This window comes from Pyxicephalus adspersus, chromosome 6 (genome assembly GCF_032062135.1).
Source record: "Pyxicephalus adspersus chromosome 6, UCB_Pads_2.0, whole genome shotgun sequence".
Classification (NCBI taxonomy): Eukaryota; Metazoa; Chordata; class Amphibia; order Anura; family Pyxicephalidae; genus Pyxicephalus; species Pyxicephalus adspersus.
Window position 1 is genome coordinate 93,535,732 of NC_092863.1, and position 22,963 is coordinate 93,558,694.

Sequence of the window (22,963 nt, forward strand, 5' to 3'; positions counted from 1 at the left end):
GTATTGGATTGGATACGGGAGTTTGTATTCAATCCAATACAAAATGAGCGTTTGAATTTACCAGTTATGTACTTTGTATTAATTTTATATTATTTTGTATTGGATTGGATACACAAGTTTGTATCCAATCCAATACAAATATGAATTTGAATTTACCAGGTATATACTTTGTATTTATTTTGTATTATTTTGTATTGGATTGGATACAGGAGTTTGTATTCAATCCAATACAAAATGAATGAATAAGTTTGAATTTGAATTTCCCGCACACGCGCCGACGTCATCGCGCACGCAGGGAGAAGCCGAGCGGCTTTTTTTTCTCCGCCGGATGGCTTCTCGTTTCAGAAGGCACCCGGCGCTGGACGGAGAACGACCCGGGAGGATCAGCGGGACCAGGTAAGAAGCCGGCCGGCATCTTGTGGAATACAGGATGCCGGCCGGCGAAACACAAGATGCCGGCCGGCTTCTTACCGGTCCCGCTGGTATAGGAGAAGGCACCCGACGCTGGAGAGGGAGATCGACGAACGACGATCGACGGAGGACGACGCTGGAACACGAACACGACGCTGGATGAGCACAGCGGGACCAGGTAAGTGGGGATTTTAATGTACGGAAAATCTCGGGGTTAACCATTATAGCACTTTTTTTTAGCCCGTACCAAGGTCGGGCTTAACGGTCGGGAGGTTAAGATATTATGGGTTTGATCTACCTAAGACATATAAACAGTTCATATAAAGAACTGAATAATCACCTTGGAATGGATAATTTACTCAGCTTAGTAAATGAGATGAAGCCCTACCATTGAATGGGATATAACCTAGCAATGCATAATGGTTGCTACTATGGTTAACTATTCTATAAAATTGGGGAAACTCTGTCTTTTCCATAAGTGACAGGACACCCTGTATTTCTAAAAGGCAATCCCATAAAGCTCAATAAATACAAAGAAATGCCATTCCTCCTTCACATTGCACACAAATGCTTCCCCTGCCACTGTCAGATCTTTTTTTTTTTTTGCAATGCCCTGACATGCTGTTACACAATGGGGTTAATATACAAAAAGAGTTTATGCTGCTCACACTGCAAGGGATTAATAATTTATACTTATCTTGATAAATTAGGCGAAAATCACCTCACAAGAAGAATATATAGCTGAGAAACTCATTAAATTCTGGAAAATGTGCCCCTTCCAAATTTAATATCCTTTTTTTTCCGTTTCTTTTTGTAAAATTTTTAATTAATATTTTCCACCTCTTGTGTCGGGATAGACCCTTTCCGATGTAACAAATCTTATTTCTTCTGGGTTGAAATTATGATATACTCCCATATGAAGAGATATTTATTCCTACTTTTTTGATTTGTGCAATAATTAAAATTGGCATTCCTTTCTTACATCATAGTGAGCAGATTAGTGGAGATATTTATTGCTTTTGTCCTGATTGTGATAAAGACCATGCTCTAGTTATCGCTCCTCTTGAACCCTTCCACCACCTTCCTGAGGGGATTACATATTCATGGAGCTGACTACCATGTTTTGAAATGTAAGTGTTTGACTTTATTGTATTTATATAAATTGGTTTTCCTATTGATTATGTATATATATGTGTGTATGATTTGCAGCACTCATATGTCCTCCTGATGAAGTGGACTGGTTCCATGAAACGTGTTGAGGAAAGATTAAAGAATAATTGAGAACATAGAAATTATTGCAATATGTTTTTTAAATGTTTTTAATATATGTATATTTATGTGAATGTGTTGTGTTAATTAAAAATTATTTCAATTGAGTATAAAAATTGTTTATTGGCCTCTCAAAGTTCTAATTTTCAGATTTGAATAAATAAACAGTTTGCAAGGGAACACTTGGGTTGCAGCATGTTGCACATGGCAATACACGGAAGCGAGTTACAGTGCATTGTGTTATAAGTAAAAGGCTCTTGTACTATTGCTGGCTCAATGCTTTGCAGTAATGGAAAGCCATACCATGTGCACCACATATAGACTGAAATGGGCCCTCAAGCTTTCATGTCTGTGTTGTCTATGACAACAAAAAGCCACCTAAAGAGCAAAATGAAATGCCTGGCACTGAGAGAGGTTAATCATCAGGTGAAAAGCCTTCACAATAGGATTTACAGGAATAGCCAAGCTACGATTCCCACCAGTAAACAGAGCAATGCAGGACAGAACACCTCTGTGCAATGTTTACCTTTGTATTTGCTCTGTGATGTTTACCCGGTTTCATAATCTGCACAGATTTCAGAGTCTGATCAGCTGAACTTTTCAAGCATTGCATGCAGTTTGTAATCTCAGGGAAGAAAATCTACTCTAATTCACTCATTACTAGTAAAGATGCGGATGGGAATGTGCACATTCATCTTTCTCAAAGCTCAAATTTAGCTAAAACTTTCTATTTTAGATTTAGATAGAGTGGAGGAATATTAGCAAGTTAGTTGTTTTTTTTATTGTTCATTTTGGTGTGCTGGTAATTCCTTCATATAGGGTTTTATTGATGTCTGAATATCAGGGGCCATGTAATATAGAGGAGGCCTTTTGGTATCATCAACTCAATCTAAACTAAATTACCTTCCTTTATAGTAAATAAGAAAGTTAGGTATATGTTTGATGGCTTCTTCCAGTTTCTTCTAGGGTGAAGTCTGCTTGGAGTTGCTGGGGAGAAGCTAAGGGGAATAACGGCTGATCACCAGATTGGTGACTACTATTTTGGGAGAAAAGTCAATATCCACTAATAAAGTATACTGACCCTTACATAAAGCCATCATTAAAACTTGAAGCAATATTACGTACAACATTAAGGGCGTACTCCACCAATACAATAATGCTTAATACACAGCACAAACTTTGGTGCATTGTGTTGCCATTCATTTTTATTTGCCCCTCAAATGTACTCTCCCATGTACTGCAGCGACAAGGCATGGCAACACAACACAATGGATTGTTATGTGATATAAAAATGTGTGCATAGCATTTTGTTGCATTGGTAAACTCCTTCCAATGACTGCGCTGCCCTAAAGCAAACCAACGAGTGCCAATGTGCTTCCATCAGATAGCAATGCGTGTGAGCTGTGAGTGCGTGGACAGTGGTTTCCATGATATTTGATAGCCAGTTCCATTTAAATTATGGTCTTTAGGGGATAAACTCTAGGATTGTTGATTATACAATGTTCATAGTTTATGGGTAAATAAAAGGTAAAGTTCAAATTCCAACAGGGACCAACTGAAAAGCTTTTCTACTTTTCTGTTCTGGTATTTAATTAATATTTTTTTAATATTTAATATGTGCATTTTTAGGGTGCAGTGTAAGTGGGTTATACACTACCATGGGGGACTCATTAGGAAAAGATTTGGAGACTTTGTCCTGAGGACAAATATAAACGAGTAGCCTTTTGATGGTATGTACATTTCTACGGGTTAATTAAAATTAAAAAAATCTAATGCCTTTTCTGCAATAAAATAAACTAACCTGCCCATTCACAATGTTTTCAACTAAACTCACCATTCATGACTCCATTATTGGTCCCCCATCTTTTCCCAGTCCTTTCCCGTGTAACAGATCTTCAGCCATCTTCCTTGGCCAGGTCAGCATAGTATAACTCCTACGCATGGGCATGGTTCATTCATTTCTGGCAGCCAGCTACGTTGTGATCATAAACTTATCTGTACATGCGTAGGTCAGTGTACATTATGGAAAATATTGTGAACAGGCAGATAACATTGTTTTAGTGGCTGTCCTTCTGCAAAAATCTTGTAATCTTAGTTCTGTTTTAAGCGTGTCATTCAAAGGGTGTCATGGTGCAACAATTATTGGTGGTCACTGGGAAAATGACCTTGTGCCACTGACTGCAGGTCTAGCTCTGATTCATGTATGAATAGTGAAGTATTACAACTCAGGGCCATTGGCCCAACATATCCTATTGGTACCCGCTAAGGGAGTAAATGCATCATGGGGAGTAAATACTCATGAATATATAAATAATACCTGGAGGGGTCAGAACTAACAATGCTTTTACTGCAACTTCTTTACTGCAATACATTCCCGCCCCAGTGATGACTGCACCTATCTTTTCCTGTGGGGCATCAAAGGACAGGCATTTGAATGAGGTCATAGACACAAATAAAAACCTAGGTTAAAAAATACATTTGGACTAGAGTTGGACTTACAGAGTGCATTTTATGTGCTGTAATGATGAGGGTGCCAACTTTTGTAAAGTGGAACCTGTGCTGTGGCTTGGAATCAAACCAACAGGTTGTCTTCACATTAATTCCTTCCCTTTTACCCTCAAAAAAAGAAACACATTCTGAGGTATATTTCTGCTTTTGTAATCCATCGAACAACAAGAAGTGGTATCTCAGTGTCCATTTATTGTTTGCTCAGTACGTACAAAGGTACAAGGTTAGTTATTCATGTTTTTTTTTCTCTCTCGTCCTTGTAATGTTACACAAGTACTACATGTACAACAAGATGGTCCGTACATACAAAGATCTGGCTGCTTTCATAACATGAGATCTTCTTCTTCAGCTCAGCATAAAACCTTTCTGACCCGGTCTCCGGCACACGGCTTACCACCATTCTGTGGGGCTGGGTTATTGCACTCACGTGTCTGGGTCTTTTCTTCTTTTACACAGGAAGAAGAGTCTCTCCAACAACTCCAATGTCCATTAATTGCTGTAGATGGGCCTGAGGAAAAAAGATATAGCCAATTAGTCCCTATTTAATGTACAGTGCTGCGTAATATGTTGGCGCTATATAAATCCGGTTTAATAATAATAATAAAAGTAAGAAAAATTCATTTAATTCTGAACAGAGTGTTACAAGTAAATTGGAACATTAGTTTTTTTCAGGAATGCAGGCAGATTGATTCTTTATTTAAGGTTTATGGATAATGGGGCTCATAGAGTAAGAATGTGTGTTGCGCTGCTGGCTCTGTAAGAAAGATTGGAAAACCAGTGCTGGCCTGGACTAGTGGAGTAGGTTGCCGGTTGATATAAATGTCATGGGTAGAATGTGTTGCTCAACTTTGCCTCTGTTTGATTCAAGCACTGTTATTCTGAACAGAGGCGAATAGATGGTACCCATGTTAAGCAGTAACCCCTTTACTGGACACAATCGGCAACCTGAGTACAGAAACTGGCTCCCAAGTTTGATGGGATATTTGCATTAGTTACGGACTCCTAACTAAGGCTAAAATAAAGGCATGGAAGCCTTTTGTCAAAGTAAGTAGTAGTGAGCACTCCTATTGAATAGTGGTTGTTAGTAGATAGGAGGTAAAGGTTTTTAGCCGGCCCGCACAATATTGTCCCCCAGTGCCTTATTTGCCTGGTTGAATTTACTTACTGTCAAATAGGGGAGACTTTGGTGTCTGGCAAGCCAAACCGGAAAAGTGCTCTGTACACTTGCACCAACATTCACCATCTACCACAAGCAAAGTGCCACCATTTTGACATGGTTGGCATTTACATGTGCTGTATTCCTCAAGGTAGTCATGAATAGCTTTTTGAATGTTTTGACTCTTGTTGTAAGCCTCCTTCATGGTAACAGGGACCAGGGAATGAATTGGAACAGTCTGTAGATAAAAAAAGACCAATGATACAATTATTGATAATCATAATAATAGAAATACATACAATTGTGTGCGAAAAGACCTGTATGCAAGGTTACAAATATTTATCTGGTATTAAAAAAAATTCAGGGGGTGCAGCTGTTCTGGATCCCATAGTGTCAGGTAGTTAATGAAATTCATAGTGAAAAATTAAAGGCTCCAGACCGGCACAAGGCATAGATACCCTACTCTTCTTGTGGCCCTTGCTCCTCACACCAAAAATTCTTAACAGCTCTCCAAGAAATTACAGGTTCTTGGATTGTACATGGCAGAAGCTACTGAAGGATGATGTTCAGCTTACTCCCGCGAGTCTCAGTGCTTGGTTATGTGATCTGTGTAAGGGCACATGGGGATGTCAATGCGACCTGTACGTCCAAACCAAAAAATTCGCTGGTGTGAAGGATTTGATCAGCACCTGTCTTTTGACTTTACTCTCAGTAAAAGTAAGAACCATGATCATAGTTGGACCAAAACAGGGGTGCCAACATTGCTTTGGTTACTGAAGCGATAACATGCTTTTGTAACGTAAAGAAATGTAATGCCATGTGTACGGTGCAACACGGAAAGCAATGGTAGCAGTCTGAAAGCTTTGACTTACTATCAAACTTGCAAGCTAGCAACATTTTTGCTTAATATTTAAAAGCTAAAAAAATAGATCAATGCTTCTCAACCTGTTTACCCTCGAGGATCCTTTCAATAAATTTTTCAATAAAGATCTAAGGGAGCCCCTATGAAATGTAATAATTGATGGTCAGTGGGAACAATGCTTCTTACATTAGTGCACATTTAGAAAAATACTTTCCAGAAACAGTCTGAATGCTGCCTTTTCAGACAGCTAGAAAGATTATTAGCATCTTGCCACTGGCACTGCCAAATAGAAGAACACTAGAGTTTCATGAATCCCTGGCTGGGCATAGCTGTCATAGAGGCTAAACAAAAGGTGATAGAAACAAAAAATAACTTATAATAAAATTAAGCCCCTATTGCTGCACAATTTTGAAACAAGTAGAAATTCACTGGAACACTGAAGATAAAAAAAATCAAACTATACCAAAAAAATACCTTTGACTTTATAATCACAGGACTGTCTCCTAAGGAAGCAGCCCATTCCACAAAATCTGTAATGTCAATTTGTTTATCTTGGTTGAGTTTAGCATTAAGTTTCGCTGCAAAAGCTGGCGTTCCTCCTTCAACAAAAGAAAGGATTTTGCTAATGACATTGGATTTATCCGGAGTTCCTGAAAAAAATACCAAAAGAAAAAATTACAGGTGTACCTACAAAGTAGCTGGGCAGCAATATAAATATATATATATATATATATATATATATATATATATATATATACTGTATCTATAGCATAAAGCTCATTACTTATGTAATATTGTATTTTATCATTTCTTTATTATCCAAAGACATCCCAGCTCATCCTCCTAAATATACTATGTGGATACTATGTGGAATTTGTGGAGGTTCTTTCCTCCCTTTTCTTTGTTTCATTTGCCTCTTCCTGGCAGGTTTTTGAACCAGCGTCTGCCGCCTTTAGTTTTTTTTATGTCCTGCAAGGCTTTATATTACCACTTCACCTGAGATGCAAAGATCTTCCTTATTTTTCTTAGTTCTTTTGGCAGCATTTATGGCGGAAGATTCCATAAGCATACTTTTTATTTGTAAGGCATGGTGGGATACCGTATATGTTACTTACTAACACTGAATATAAAATCAGGGGTGGGTGCTTTTCCATCAACCCCTAATAATTCAACTCCTATAAAATTCCCCTCAACAATACTATCATCATCTTCTTCTGCCTTCTACTTTGGCATTTGATAAATTACCAGCCACCAATGGAATCCTTTGGCTGAACCCTCTTTAAGATAGGAATTTCATGCCCCACAAGACCCTTTACATACATTTGAATTGACATTTCACTGAATGTTTGCTTACACAAGAGAAAACATTCTTTTTTTTGATTCAGCTAAACTGTCAGATTATATTTGGGGTTTTACTTTAATGGTTCCACACAGGAGTTTAGTGTTTTTCAACTTTTGCCTTATAAAGAGTTACTTGAAATATGAATTTGTTTATTCATTATTAAGTACAAACTAATATACATACATATAATTTTTTTCTGTCCTGATAATAATAATAATAATGAACCACTGACTAAACATTTGTTAAATAAACTTAACCAAGACTAGATGGTGTTTTACCCATGAGCCATGAGCCAGGTCAGTTGAACAGATTCTAATGATCTTTTTCTGTAAGAGTGACATTTTTCTCACTGGCCAGCAAAGTAAGTAGCATTCTTCGCTCCATAATTTGCTGTGAGCTGTGGATATGGTAATTTTAGAAGGGGTCCCTGATGACCTGAACATTATTTTAAGGGTTCTCCTATTTTAAAATGGTCAACAAAAGCTGCTCTATTCAAGTAAATACAATATAAGTGCTGATTCACACTTAGGACCTTTAAACCCATCACAAAAATTTCACAGTAACTGTTAGAATGAAATAAAGCAAGTACCCATTTAAAAACAGAGGCTTTAGCTGCATACATTTGCAAATATACATGGAAGCCACAAAGTCACGTCCCATTGCCTAATGTCAATCTATGAAGTTTTAATGACAAGAACTTGTGTGCATAGGTATGCAACTTTAGGGAGAAGTTGGTGGCCTCCAGCACAGTCATTTTTATGGTGGCATGCTGGGAAGATGCTCAAGGCTCCAATCTTCTTCAGTGCCTCAACAGAATGGTGTGGCAATCAGGAAGCTGGGATGCTGAGCATTTGGGACCTCTACCGCATATTTGTCTAAAATTGTCTTGTCCTGCTTTAAATGTTCCAAAATAGAACTCTCATGGATTACAGTTAGGGGCCAAATTTTAAGGAGGGTCTAGTGGTAGGTGTGCTGAGAAACTTTTGTGATATGTCCTATGAGTAACGGTTTTCCATGTTCCCTGTTCAGCATATAGCTGGGAGTCTAAATGGCTTCCTAAAGATGAAAGGTGTCATTCTGCTAGCTCAAGAACTAGGCAACAGAAAAAAAAGTGGTCAATCATCCAAGGAACTCCTAGCAACCTCTGGAGGAACCCTAGCCTATCTCAACAGTCAGTAAGAACCCTTATCATAACTGGCAGCATTGGGCTGTACTGCCCAACATAATCACAGCACAAAGACAAGACAATGATGACCCAAGTTCATACCAACATATTATGATGGTTAAAAAATTAGGGTGAGTTGCATTTTTGTTCAACAACAAGCAGCATTACTCAACATATATTTTTGTGCAATATATATACCCTTATAGCAAGTTCTAGCTACATTTCGCAGTACCCAGATGATAAGTACCAAAAGTATTTCTAATTATATATATATATAAGGAAATACATAAAAGGTCAACAGCAAACAGACTTGATATCAAATTAATAAAAAAAAGCACTATTGTTATCCAGGGACAGGACTACATACCCTCTGTATGATCAATGTTTTTGCCACATTTCGCTTTTCCTTTTGCATCAAATTTGCCTTCCAACCCTGGACCATCCACGGTTAAGCCCAGATTGTATCCAAGACATTCTTCCACTTCTTTTGTAGTAATTGCTGTAATGAAAAAACAAAATGTCACTAGATAAAAGTCTAAAGTTGGCCAATAAACTTTAAATCAGTTTGGCTGTATTTTTTAAATTCATATTTTACATTTTTAACATTAGTTAAATAGAGGAACATTGAAAGCCAAACTGAAAACACAGCAAGCCTTATTGTCCTACAAGACATGAAAAGATTGTTACAGGGGAACCTAGGTGATCCAACACCAATCTGAAATGGATCAGGTCCAGGAATGAAAAATTGAAAACTAGGAGCAGAAATAATATTTCCTTTTTAATAGAAAATTAAACCCACAGTAATTCCAGAGGCTAATTCTAAAGCAAGAGAAGAAAAGTCATTTGACACAACCACAAATTATTGCAGATTGAAAAAATCAAGCATGACTGAATTACATTGACTTTTCATCTGATACATTTTAGTAAAAAGTTTGGACTGCTTTTTTTAAAATAACGGAATTGCATGCTGCAGTCCATCAGAAATTGATTTACAAAATCTATTAAATGAGAATTTGAGATAGATGTATTCCCTCGTAAACATATAAGGAGCTACCTTTTAAATATTCAAAAATATAATAGGAGAGAGATGAAAGAAAGAGGTTCCAGCTAAAAAATGTCTGAAAGTGTTATTATGTATTGATACATTTTGGCTTCATACATAATTACATTACATACAAAGTTTTTCATATACCCAGTCTAATTACCCCGTCACAAGACTGGGATATATATATGCTATACAAGTATATTCTAACCAAGTTTGTTGTATGACCAGATTCCTCTTAAAGAACCCCGACGTGTTTATTAGTATTAGTGTAAGATATGTACGGTCTACATATAAATTCAAAAAGAAAATCAAAGTGACAAAGGTGTACATGCTTATTAACAGTCACAATAAGGTTCTATATAGTACATCTTATACCATCAAGATTGATGTTAAATGTTGAGTTGAATAAATATGCAGATCTTGCAACCCCAGCGTGTCGAAATGCATCGGGATGGATTAGGACGAATACGGTCATACAAACAAACTTGGTTAGAATATACTTGTATAGCATATATATCCCAGTCTTGTGACGGGGTAATTAGACTGGGTATATGAAAATCAATGTATGTACTGTAATTATGTATGAAGCCAAAATGTATCAATACATAATTAACACTTTCAGAATTTTTTGAGCTGGAACCTCTTTCTTTCATCTCTCTAATAATATATTTTTAAAATCTATTAAATGCAAATTCTTCCAGTTGGAGAATAGTTTGTGTTTTTTCTTCCTTAAACTAGCCATTCAATACTTTTAATTGATTAGATAAAATTATCGCATTATCAAAATAATTTGACAATACATTTTGAGTGGTGAAAGAGTTAAACGTTGATGGGGTCATTGTTTTGTTTCGAATGGTTAACCATCATATTCAACCTAAAACTATTTTTTTTTTTTTTGCAGAATTTATATTTCCAATATAGCTCTTCTATGTTTCTATGTAATCTCTCTTGGGATCTGCCATTGCTGGCACTGCCTATATTGAGATAAGTTTGTGGTAGGGGCTTCTCCAAAATGCGTACCATCAGCCTATGGACAGGGAAAGGTGTAGCACTCATGGCTAGTTTTTATTGCTATTAGGGGCTCTGCAAGAGAGATCTACACTCATTCCTTGTCCTGCTGATAACAGTTGTAGAACAACAGCACAGACAGAATTAAAATGCTTTGAAAGAGTTTAAAATCCTTTTTACAGTTGCAGTTAAATTCTTTATAGTGAAACTGGAATTCAATTCCTTTCCTACTCTTTCCAAAATAAAGTCTTTGGCCTGACATACACTTTGCTCCCAACACCCCTAGCTGTGTTCATATGTCGATAACCCCCTTTAAAAATATTCTCACCTTTATTTTTTAAAACAGTAGAATCCAGAACATATACGAGATCATATTTTCCACCAATGCTTCCAGAGACTGAGTAATGTGTGCCGTACATTTCCAGAAAGGCAAAATATTCTGCCTTGTCATAAAAAGATGGCAGGTTGTTCACATCATCAATGAAAGTTGGGGACAAAACAAAACCCCGAGTCCTTAACTGGAAGGTTGCCAGCTGTACCTTTCCTGATATCCGCAGGAATTCTTTATTCTGTAAAAAGAAAAAAAAAACTGTAAAAGAAATAAAAAAAGGTTCTCTAGTCAGTTATTTCTCTGGGGCGGTGCAGATCCGATTGAATATTGGTGTGCTGTGTATAGTGTTAGTAGGCTCAGATTTTTTTAACCATAATCTTTGAAGTTTTTTCCATTACTAACACAATGGGCCTACTTTAATAAAACTCTCTAAGCCTGGTGAAAAAGGCTGTCATGGTAAAACCTCCCAGCAAACCTGAAAAGGATCTGGTTAAGGTTTGAAAACATTTGCTAAACAATAGTAAGTTTTATGCATGTTAAGAAATACATTTAAGGTTTGCTGGGTCACCCAGATCTTACCATGACAGTCTATCGTCTGTCTTGGAGAGCTTTAATAAATGAGACCCAATGGGCCTGATTTATTAAAGCTCTACAACAATCAGAAGTACCTGTTTTTGTTCTTTACTACTGAGCCACCAGGTCTTGTGTCTGCCTTTAATTGTTATGTCAGGCTGCAGTATTTTAGGACCCTGGGAAAACACTCTAATGGACACTTATGGCAACCCATGGATGTCACCTAAATCACCAGAAAAAAGACATAGGCATTATAGGTTGGATTCCTCTAGGCTATATTTGGAACCAAGTCTTTCAAACGACCACAGGTAAGTAAAAGGGCCTTTTTGTTATATTTTTGTATAGGAAATATAGTTTTTAAGAATTGGTTGGAGTGGAGAGAAGTTTATTCTTTTCAATGGTTATTTTATATATTGCCATTTGTGGCATTTAATGTTGAAATAAATTATAAAATGAATTGGACAATATAAGCGGTGTTGGTGCCTTCTGGTTTCATCATAATACAATACATAGTGGGAATGGAAGATATAGTTTTGAACTGAAACATTTATGTCTCTTACCTTATCTAATTTGTACTCCTTCAGCTGTTCCACACTATTTTTCTTATTATGATTAATTCCAAATTCTCCGCCTACTGTAATATCTTTGCCACCTCCGCCCCCAGCAGCTGCTTCACCTTCACCTTCTTTGGCTTCTTTGCCAGCACCATTGTCATCAGCAACACTTTCCGCAACGCCTTTATCTCCTTCAGCCGCTTTGTCCCCATCCTTTCTGTTTAGTTCAGTTGGTGTGAACTTGAAAGATATCGATGCCTCAAAGGAGTCTGAGCTCTCCCTTAAAACCTTTTCCAGCACAGCAGCCGAGTCAGTGTAAGTTTCTGATGTAAAAGCCTTGTCGGCTACCGTCTGAGGGATAAAAAGAAATAGAAACATTTTTATTATGGTTCATATTGACGTTCACCGAAACTGAGCTTAATTTAACGTAACACATTCCTGATGTATTAAAACCAAAATTAATTTTCTTTAGAAAGCAATCCAAGTAGAAATGTTTGTCCAATGTCAGCAGAGAAGGGCCCAATCTCTCTGTGATGAAGCAGCGGTCTCCCTGCAAGGGTCAGAAATGAGTTAGACCTACAGCCAGCAGGACAGCAAGGCTCACTCTTCCTGTTACAGTATTGTTCTGCATATCTGATATCTGTAGTTATTAGGGTCAGATCAGAAAATATATCAGGTAAGTAAAAATGGAATACTGCATAGAAACTTTGTATTTGTACATCAGGTTACAACTTTTGACTCTTTTTTTCTATTTTCTGTTTGTTTCTTTTTGTAAATAGCCTGTTGTCTGCTAAGCATCTTGATTGGCAGTGCTGGCATGACATAATCATACATCTTCCCGGCACATGCAAGAAAATCGGGGAATGCAGAATTTCCCTGGTAGCGCAATCAGACAGGTAAGTCACATTATTGCAGCAGGAACTTTAATTCAACTTAATCAGGTGCATATTATATTTTCTAGTGTCTATCAGAGAGCACTTGCAAAATTACTGCATTGTGTTCCCTTTAGTGCACTAGTACAATGGTAAATCATGTACACCTTCTTCTTACCCGATAAATCAAAGATGCCGCATTCCATGGCAAGCGATAATATGTTCTTGTTGTACCATCACGAACTCTGTTACAAAGTCCGTTAAAATGTTCATTGTCAAAAGGGTTCGACCTTGGGTCCATTCCAAGAATGTTTATTCTGAAAACAATATGAAGTAGTATAATATAGAACATTGCTTAAACACAAATGCAAATAGTGGTGATGAAAAGTCTAAAAACTGGAATTTACTTTAAATTGAACATGGCAATGCCTAAATTATTTCATACATCGTAATAAAGAGAAGTAGAAAATCAACAGATTTGCTGGCACGATATACTATAACTATACTAAAGGGTGACTGGGTGACTCAAAAAACAAAAATAAACTGCTGTGTTATTGTTGTATTGACAAACACCAAAATTTGTCATTAGGCCCATACTTCCATGGGGCTTTTATAGCAGGCCTCCTGAAAATATTAGGGATCTGGCTAACTTTAATCATACAAGACCATAACCACAAATCACCATGCCACTGTAGGATATTAGGCCTGATTTATGAAAGCTCTCTAAGAATGGAGAAGATAGACTATGGGAGAACCTGAATGATCCAACAAACCTCAGATAGATCTGGTCCGGGATTTTAAATATTTTCCAACTAATTACAATTTTCCAAGTTTACTGGATCACCAATGTTCATCCATGATAGTCTAGCTTTTCCAGTCTTGGAGGGCTTTATTAAATCAGGCCCTCAAGTGTGTTGGGTTTCTTAAGCCCTAAGAAATCTACTTTTTCCATAAACGCTCCAGTTGTTTGTTTGCCTTCCAGGCAAAAAGTTACTAGCCCCAGTCCCTGGCTCTCATTCTGTTGATGGTCAACCAACAGAAATGGCTTCATCACAATATTTAAGAATCCTGGATATTAATTCATAGGCCAGGCCACCTAATAGGCTGAATGCTTTGCAGAAGGGTTATTTGTATTTACCCCAACTGCCTTTACTATGTAGCAGTATCATTAGAATAAATTGAACTGCTGGAGGGCTTTTTATGTGTCCGTAGCCTTTGTGTTGCCACCAATGGGACACATTTGGTGTGGTGGACTTTCTTAAGTCCAAGAGAAATCAGTTCAGAATAAATTGCCCTTTCTTGAATACTCTATTTGTTTATTCACCTTCTAAGGAAAAAGTTCCTGGTCTTTCTTTGGCTATCATATAGTTGGTAGCCACACAAAAAAAATGACTGCAGCCGGTGTCTCCGAAGCTTGGATAGAAACCTATAGCACAGGTCTGGTAATGGGCTCATTTCTTCGCAGAGGGGCTCTATCATTACAACAAATAAAACTACTGGAGGGCTATTCATGTGTCTGCAGCTATTCATGTGTTTCCATTACACACCCATCTCCAGCTGTTCTGGCTAACTCAGACAGTTCAAGATCATCGCGGCAGACGGGTTTTGGATCTCTGTCCTCACACTCTTCATCTGAGAAATCGCCGCAGTCATTGTCATTGTTACATTTCAGTCTCTGCTTTATACATCTACCTGTGCATGGAAACAAAAGAAAAACATTCCAGTGTAATAAGAATAGATTAATAATCTCTGCATAAGGCAATGCATGGCTTCCAACAATCATAAAAAGTGATACTTTGTTCCTGAAATGCTGAACCAAGAAAATTACCTTTCTGCTGGGTATACATAGACACAATTTAATGGCAAGATTAACAAGGGTATTGAACACATAAAGGGAATCTATGAACATTTTTGTCAATAATATTTTTACATCATAAGACTTTGACATAGGCGAAGTATAAATGTTAATATTGAAAGTAGATTTTAGCATGCATAAGACAAGAATAGGCAGACTTTGGAGTGAGGACTTTAAAGAATAGGCTGTGTGGAATTGAGTTGGCCAGACAACAAAACTCTTATCAACAGTGAAGCTAATAGAATGCTTGGAAAATGTCCCTCGGCCCCTTGTATAAACCCTACTAACTACTGGCATAATGCACTGCCGGGCAGAGCTGAGCCTGCATCTGCTACCCAACACTGCCGGTATAGTTCAGGTGAATTCATCTTCCGCCTTACAGTTAGATATATATGTAGGGTATAAAATATAAAAGAATGGGAAAGGCAGGAGATTCTAAACTCTGCTCTGCAGCTAAGCACCCAATAAATATTACTTATACAGGGGCATATGACTGATATCAGTATAAGACTTTGTTTTCACACTGACACCAATAAAAGGGCTTTGTTTGTAGGTGGTTTTGTTTGCACCAAGGATGCCCATGAAACCAGCTTCAATTTCTTACATAGAAAAGGCCTTTATCTCACCATCACCAATTAAATTTGCACTTAATGAATTATGATGGCTCCAATTTCTGGAAAATATTAGTCTCCTGTCTGTCAAGCCAGTCTTTTGGCTTTACTACATTCTGTGTCATAGAGCTGGAACAAGCAAATAGCGAACCACACTTGTTTGTTGAATCAGCTGTGGTAATAAAGACTGTAGTATTTATTACTGGGTCTACACGGACGGATTTAAAAACGGATGTAAACGTTCCTACCACGTTATAAACAATTTTTATGTATTTTTACAACGGAGACTTGTCCCCATTCACTTATAGTGCTGAATGGCTGAGGAAGGGGAAACCCTTCAGAGGAAACCCTGATGACAGCCCAAGCGTCATCAGAATTTCCCTTTCTTCAGCCAATCACATACAACAGCTCCTCTAGAGCAGTGGGAGTAATCAGGAGAGCAGAGCTATCAGCATAGCAGAGCTCTGTTGATTGCTCCACTCCCTGATTGGCTAAGAAAAAGGGAAATTCTGATGATGCTTGAACTGTCTTTAGGGTTTCCCTGTTCTCAGCCAATCACAAAGCACTGGAAGTGAATGGGGAGCCTTGTCCTCATTTAACCCCTAGTGCCCAGGAATCCCACAATGTCAGGTGGAGTCCCAAAGCTGTGCTCCCCTGTACCCCTGTAAAAGAAAGGTTTAGTTACACAAACACACACATTTATTAAAAATACTTTAACATTAAAGCCTTGTCCTATTTTTTGCACATATTTTACCCTTTCAGGGAATAAGTAAGGACTTTTATGTACCCCTGCACTCATTCCCCAGGATGGGGCGGTGGAGATCTGGGAGTCCCCTTTTTAAAGGGGGCGCACAGACTCCAAAGTCCTGCTAAAAACACTTATAAAAGCCCCCATTGTTTTCAATTGAAGCTTTTATAAAATGCTTAAAAACGCTTGTAAAATATTCTATTGAATTCAATGAGAGCGTTTTCAAGTGTTTTCCCCATTTTGGGGCGTTTTACTGCATTTATCCTGCGTTTTAATTTTTTAAACGCTGCAAGCAACATTTAAGATAGAGCTCAATGTGTGGATTAGCCCATTAGAATGCATTGGAATTTCAAACATAGGCTTTTAAAGCCTCAGGTTAAATGCTGGGGAAAATGTCTGGGTAGACTAAGCCGTAGAGAGAAGTCAGGAATGCCAACTTTTTTTCCCAACCAAGGTTTCCATTAACACAGATATTTTGGAAAGAAGACAGAAAATAATATATAATAGGTGTAATAAATAAACAGACTACTTATTCCATTAAAATTAGGTCTTTCTAAGGTTCTAGGACTAACAACATATTTTACCATTTTCACACTGAAAATCATTTCCACAGTCGATTGCTTCCTCCTCGCAAACTTTATCAGATACGCATCGCTGTGTTTCTCCTAAACTGCCCAGACAAGGCCTTCCATCAAACTGGCCAAAGCGCACAATACTCCGAGAACGATACTAAAGAGAAAAGAAACTTCATTGAGCAGATTCAGGTTTTCGCAGGCTGTGTGGTGTGCATGTATGAGAACTTTAATGCCTGCCGACAAAGAACATTTTACAGGAAAGCACACTAGGGCCATTTATCTCTGTTCCCAAATGCCCATGTTTTTCTTTGTTGTCCTGTAAGCTTAGCTTGTCATCTACAGACCTCAGAGGGGGCACATCATAGGTTTGAATGTATTTTACTTTACTTTTATAATATATTGGGATTGGATGTGTTATCTCATTTCCAAAATCTCACGTTAAGCACATGTCCCAGGAACATTTGTGCATGAAGTTTTGAAAAGAGTGGGAAAGTATGACAATTCCACTCAAGTTTTTACTTTTTACTCACTTCTTTCACTACTTGCAATAGTAAAGATTGTCTCACTAGATGGAAGTGAAGCAACATTTCCAAAAGAAACACCCCCAAAAAAATAAATACAAAATAAAAACAAAACAATGGTCATTCTAGCTACCCAGGTTTAAAAAAGGAAAGAGTTTTTCTCTGTCTCTGTTCTGTATGTTTCTTGCCGCCCCTTATTGTGTTGTACAACAAATATAGAAATAACAAGAGTGGAAGGGGTTTTGATGGCTAAGTTTATAAGTATGTACTCATAAACAATTCTTTACACATAATTATTTATAATTATACAACATATCTTTTACGATATTCTTGCTATACATCAAAATACTACTATCATAATAATATATAATATTATAATATATAAAATAACCGTGTCAGTCGCTTTCACCCAACGCGTTTCACCTACATTAGCTTCTTCAGGCGTATTTTATGGACTAGACCGTTTTGGTGGCGGTATATTTCAATATACATGTAGGTAAATAGAAACAGTATTTTCAGGAAGAATATCCCAATCCCATGATTACACAGTGGACAAGTAATATATTGTATATTTATATGTAATTATGTATCATAAGTTGTTTTTTATTACATAAATATAATCTTAGCCATCAAAACCCCTTTTACTCTCCTTCTTCCTAAATTAATTCTAGCTAACCTACAATACTTAAAAAAAGCATTGTATTCTGCCTGTGAGATTTGCCCTCTCTTCCTGACTTTATCAGTGAACACAGATAACAGTAAACACCAGATCTAAACACCAAGGTTCTAATCCTTCCCTATGCTTGTTCCCAAAACAAACAAAAATGTTTTGACTGAACATGTTTAAAGTCCAGCCAGGGCCAGGAATAGAGGTGGGTAGAATGTAAAGTTGAATTGAATCTGATTAGAGAGACTGGATTTTGAAATTCTGATTTAGAATTCAGATTTCTTTTTTAAAAAAGGGTTCAAAATGACTGTTTCTGGTGAAAATGATTAGGAATTGTTTCTTTGGCCAATTTTAGGAACCTTGGGCAGCATAGGGGCAATCTAAATTCATTTTTCTGTTCCATTCACCTCTAATTGTGCATTTGGTGGTTGTGGTGGTTACCCTAGGATGGTAGGTGGTGATGCATTTACTCCTTGGCATCAGGAGCAAGTGGCTAAAACAGGTCACCAAGTGAGCATGGTTTTTGAACTTGGTTAACAGTCACACTATGAGAAAAACTGGCAAATGGCATTAAGAGCAACAATGGGAAACTATTGGTTGTATGCACCTGTAACTAACTACTGTGATTTCACTTAAGAGTCACACTCTTGGGTAAAAATACCCAAGGACTTTCACTAAAGTACCTTCCTAACAGACACATATGAACTAAGCTCCTGCTTTAAAACTAAAGGCTACCAGAGGAGCTTAACCATGAGGTCTCAAAGACAACCATGAAAAAAATTGATTGTAACATAGTCATATTTCTCAGCTGACATGGGAATGTTAATTGGATACCAGGACAAAATAAATTACATTTGCTGTCTGCTTTCTAAAACCAACTTTAGTGACCTAAAACAATTATAGAGCTGTTATTTTGTGATCTATATCTTTCCTGAGCTTAACTTAAAACTGAACGATTTGTAGTCTTAAGACTTTACACAAATGTATTTCTTTGTACTTTGTTTATTGGATAGGACTTGCTGTTCAGTTTGTTTCTTACAAAAACAATTACACATACATGAATAAATGAAAAAAGTACATTACCCTTTGTTTTGTACATGGGTCACACTCAGTCCATTGGCCCCAGGGGCTCATCTGGCAGTCTATAGGTGGCGGAGCATTGGTTTCTCTTGGTGGCCTAAAGGAAATTAGTTCTTAGTAAGTTGCTCTCCGGATCAACATTTATATAATCATCAACATTTATATAATTTTAAAAAAAGTAGTATATGTTTGGGAATCACTTCCATATTGGCCCATTGCATTTATCAGTGATGTATTACAGTAGTGGTTTTATCATTCTCTCAAAAATGGTCTGGTACTAATTTTGTGAAACATTGTCTGCCAGTAAAGTGGAATTTTAGGCTTGTGAGGAACTGCCTGTAATGTCCAAAGGATAAAATAAGAATTACCATGTTACAAAAAAGAAGGATTAATGGGAATATTGGATGCACAATATCCACAAGTAGCAAATACATATTGACATAGCTCCTAACTAGAATAGGAGACAATTTCCCTCATTGAAACCAAACATCCTTTTTTGGCTACTGTTTAAAGCTTTAAACCTTTGATCCAACATCTAAAAAATATTTTATTCTCAAAAGGTAAAGTAAAGGGTTTAATCAATCATTTTTCACACGTTATTCCTTTATATCCATGAAAATTGAGGCATCGAAAGGGTATGGTTTTTTACTACTTTGTGCTGTAAAGTGTGTCTCTTCCTCATTTCAGAAACTTGTGAGGTATGCAACAAGAAGACAGACAGGAGGTCCATGTAATGTAGGATTAGCACAGATGTATCCATAGAGAAAAGCATAATAACCCTATTATTGGAAAAAACTAAGGACTTCTGTACAATGCAAAGCAGCACAAATCTGTTCAGTGACAGGAGCAACTCAGAATGGACTCTAAGGTGTCCCAAACACATCTATAATACATGACACATGCACCTTAAAAGTTACATAGTTACGTACATAGTAAGTTAAGTTGAAAAAAGACATAAGTCCATCAAGTTTAACCACTAGGGAAATAAACATATCCCAGATATAAAATCCTATAAGACATACAGTAGGTGGTCCAGAGGAAGGCAAAAAAAACCCTGGTACAATTTGCTTCAACGGGAAAGAAATTCCTTCCTGATTCCATGAGTCAATGTCATGTTCCCTGGATCAGAACTCACTGTTATCTTTACATTAAAGCCTTAATACCCAGATATATTCTGTGCTTCTAGAAAAACATCCAGCTTTTTCTTAAAGCAATCTATAGTAGTTGCTGAAACTACTTCCGATTCCACATTTTCACAGACCTTACAGTGAAGAATCTCTTCCTTATCCGGAGCTTAAACTTCTTTTCCTCCAGACGCAAGGAGTGCCCTCTTGTACTTTGTAATGATCTCAAAGTGAATAATGGGGAAGAGAGTTCTCTATATGGACCATTTATATATTTATACAGGGTGAACATATCCCCTCTTGTTGTTGACTTTTCCAATCTACACAAGCCTTAAGGCTATTAAAGGACTTTAGACCAGTGTTTCTAAACCTTTTTAGCATGGGAGAAACCTTGAAATAACTTTAGGGTTTTCAGGAAACCTTTTCTATAATTTCCATATCCATAGCTCACAGTACATTAGTGTTGTAGTCAGTCTAATAAATGCCTCAGTTATACGGACTTGAGATTTACTTATTGCTCAAGGAACCCCTAGCAACCTCTGAAGGAACCTTAGGGTTCCACAGCACTGTGAGAAACATTGCATTAGACTATAGAACTGATCTGACCACACTCATAAAGGTTGGTCCTACAGATCTGAAACAGTATGTTAACAGCACAGGCAGACATTAACATCCATCGACAAAGCTGTAATACTCTTTGGCACCTTAAATGTGCACCTATATAATGTGGCTAAGAGGAAATTTCCTTTGTATTATATACTTTTTTATTATCAGTAAGGATAACCATTCCATGTAGGTTTATTTAAACGTTATCACAATATTCTAACTCAAGTAAAACCAGAGAAACAAAAAATGATCCTGTTTTTATTGTTAATTGTAGAAGGGGGTACAAACTTAGAGCACAGTCTCCAGGAAAGGCATTACCATTCCCTACTGATTGATGTTCTCCAGTTCTTAGATCTATATCAAAATAGTAAAATCCAAAAACTCTCATCTTTTTCTATTCTAAAAAATAACTTGATCAAAGTCTTCTTCTAGTCGTACGTGGAAAAGATTTTCAGTCACTCAGGAACCACACGTACAAAATATGCACAATTTGTTTAGTGAAGTACAAAAGTTAACCTAGCAAAATGTAAACTTTTCTGCAATTGCTTAAAAAGAGAAAAAAAGTGTAGAATCTGTAAAGGAGAGGTTAAAATAAAACTGCTCACCTTACATTCCCCAATACAGAAGCCGGCCATTGTAATGTACATAGCACTGAGAGGAGTCCCAGGAGAGTTAGAAGACCAGCCATGGTGTCTCGGAAGGGGATACTGTGGACATGCTGAAGAAGTCTGCTTCATATCTGTTTGTTATAATTATTGTTACTCAATAACAGAAAGATAAACAGAGAGCTGGAACCTTGCCAATGGTATTTCCAAACCTGTGATATTTGTAAATGGATTTCACTTCTAATCAGTGAAGCAATGCAATGGTACAAGTGGCAGGGAGCCAAAAGAAACTGACCATGCTTCCAGTAAACTATATCAGATGCAGCACTACTTTTTTCATAACAAACCCAATGGATGGATGAATAGGTGAACACTCAATAAGATAGCACAATTTATACCACTTATTTTTACATGTATCCCTCTAGTGCCTACCTCCTGAAATTTAGGTTTTTAAAATAAACTAAGATGAGTTTATACCCCTTATTAGCTTTGATTGTTTCCTGGTATCAAATGATCTTGCACATACTGTTTTGTATAGTGGGTGCAGATAGCCAGCACATCAAACAATGTATACATTACAATTTACTGAAGATCCATGTAAATAAATAAAGAATAGAGAACAATTCAAGTCAAACAGAAGTGTGCACAGAGTGAAAACCGCCATTGTTTTGCTATCTTAGTCCCTATTGAAGATTTCTTTCTACAAGTAAAGCTACATACACACGTACAATAATTGTCGTCAGAAAACAAATGACTAACAACAGATCAAGGATTATGCACAATTATTTTGAACGATCGTATTGTGCACAATTCTGTACATACTGTGTCGATACAATCATTCAAATATAATCCACCAATAATGTACACACTAGATACGATCATTTGAACGATGCAGTAATTGACATGTAAAGGAGAAAATGTACTGCAAAACAATCCACGATCACTGAACGACCAAACACACAATAGATTGCGAACAATTGTCGCCCAATCAGATCCGCCAGGACGGTCATTCATTTCCAGCGTCAATTCTCGTTCATGGCATCGTTGTGCACTTTTTTTGTTAATGATTATCGGACAAACAGTCGAACAGTCGTCATTTGTTTCCATTGATAATTATTGCACGTGTGTACACAGCTTAATTAAGCCTAATGGAGAACCAACCAGCTGGGTAGAACAACCAGAAACCTGTAACTCAATTCTTCACTCTATCCAAGCAAAAGTATTGGTTGAACCTATACTTTAAGTACACTGGACATGCAGTTACTGTCATGTTATATGGGCCATCCTTTTGAATTGTCTATAAACATAAAATCATTAATGTTATATCCTTAATAAAAATGTATTTGAGGGTAGACCCAGAATTCTAATGAGAAAGAAATCAGATGTCTATTCAGTGCATGATAGATCTTTCATGAAGCCAAATGGGAATGGTTTTGGCTGATGGGAACTTCTGATGGTCCCCCCTATATTCCACA

The 22,963-nt window shown here is 37.1% G+C and overlaps 1 protein-coding gene across 1 annotated transcript; it reads right to left on the reverse strand.

Moving 5' to 3' along the window:
* Positions 1-4,451: 4,451 nt before the first annotated feature.
* C9 (complement C9) lies at positions 4,452-21,641 on the reverse strand. Its single transcript, XM_072416628.1, has 11 exons — positions 21,489-21,641; positions 19,157-19,250; positions 16,895-17,039; positions 14,644-14,788; positions 13,275-13,413; positions 12,231-12,575; positions 11,095-11,335; positions 9,081-9,212; positions 6,681-6,856; positions 5,354-5,582; positions 4,452-4,696 (listed from the first exon to the last, which is right to left on the reverse strand). The coding sequence occupies exons 1-11, from the start codon at positions 21,569-21,571 to the stop codon at positions 4,539-4,541; spliced, it is 1,887 nt and encodes a 628-aa protein (XP_072272729.1). The 5' UTR covers positions 21,572-21,641; the 3' UTR covers positions 4,452-4,538.
* Positions 21,642-22,963: the final 1,322 nt, after the last annotated feature.

Coding starts and splice junctions, on each gene's coding strand:
- C9 (XM_072416628.1), bottom strand. CDS start 21,571: ATGGCTGGTCTTCTAACTCTCCTGGGACTCCTCTCAGTGCTATGTACA. Junction 19,251..21,488: donor TCTGTATTGGGGAATGTAAG/GTGAGCAGTTTT, acceptor AATTTCCTTTAG/GCCACCAAGAGAAACCAATG. Junction 6,857..9,080: donor AAACATTGATCATACAGAGG/GTATGTAGTCCT, acceptor TATTTTTTTCAG/GAACTCCGGATAAATCCAAT.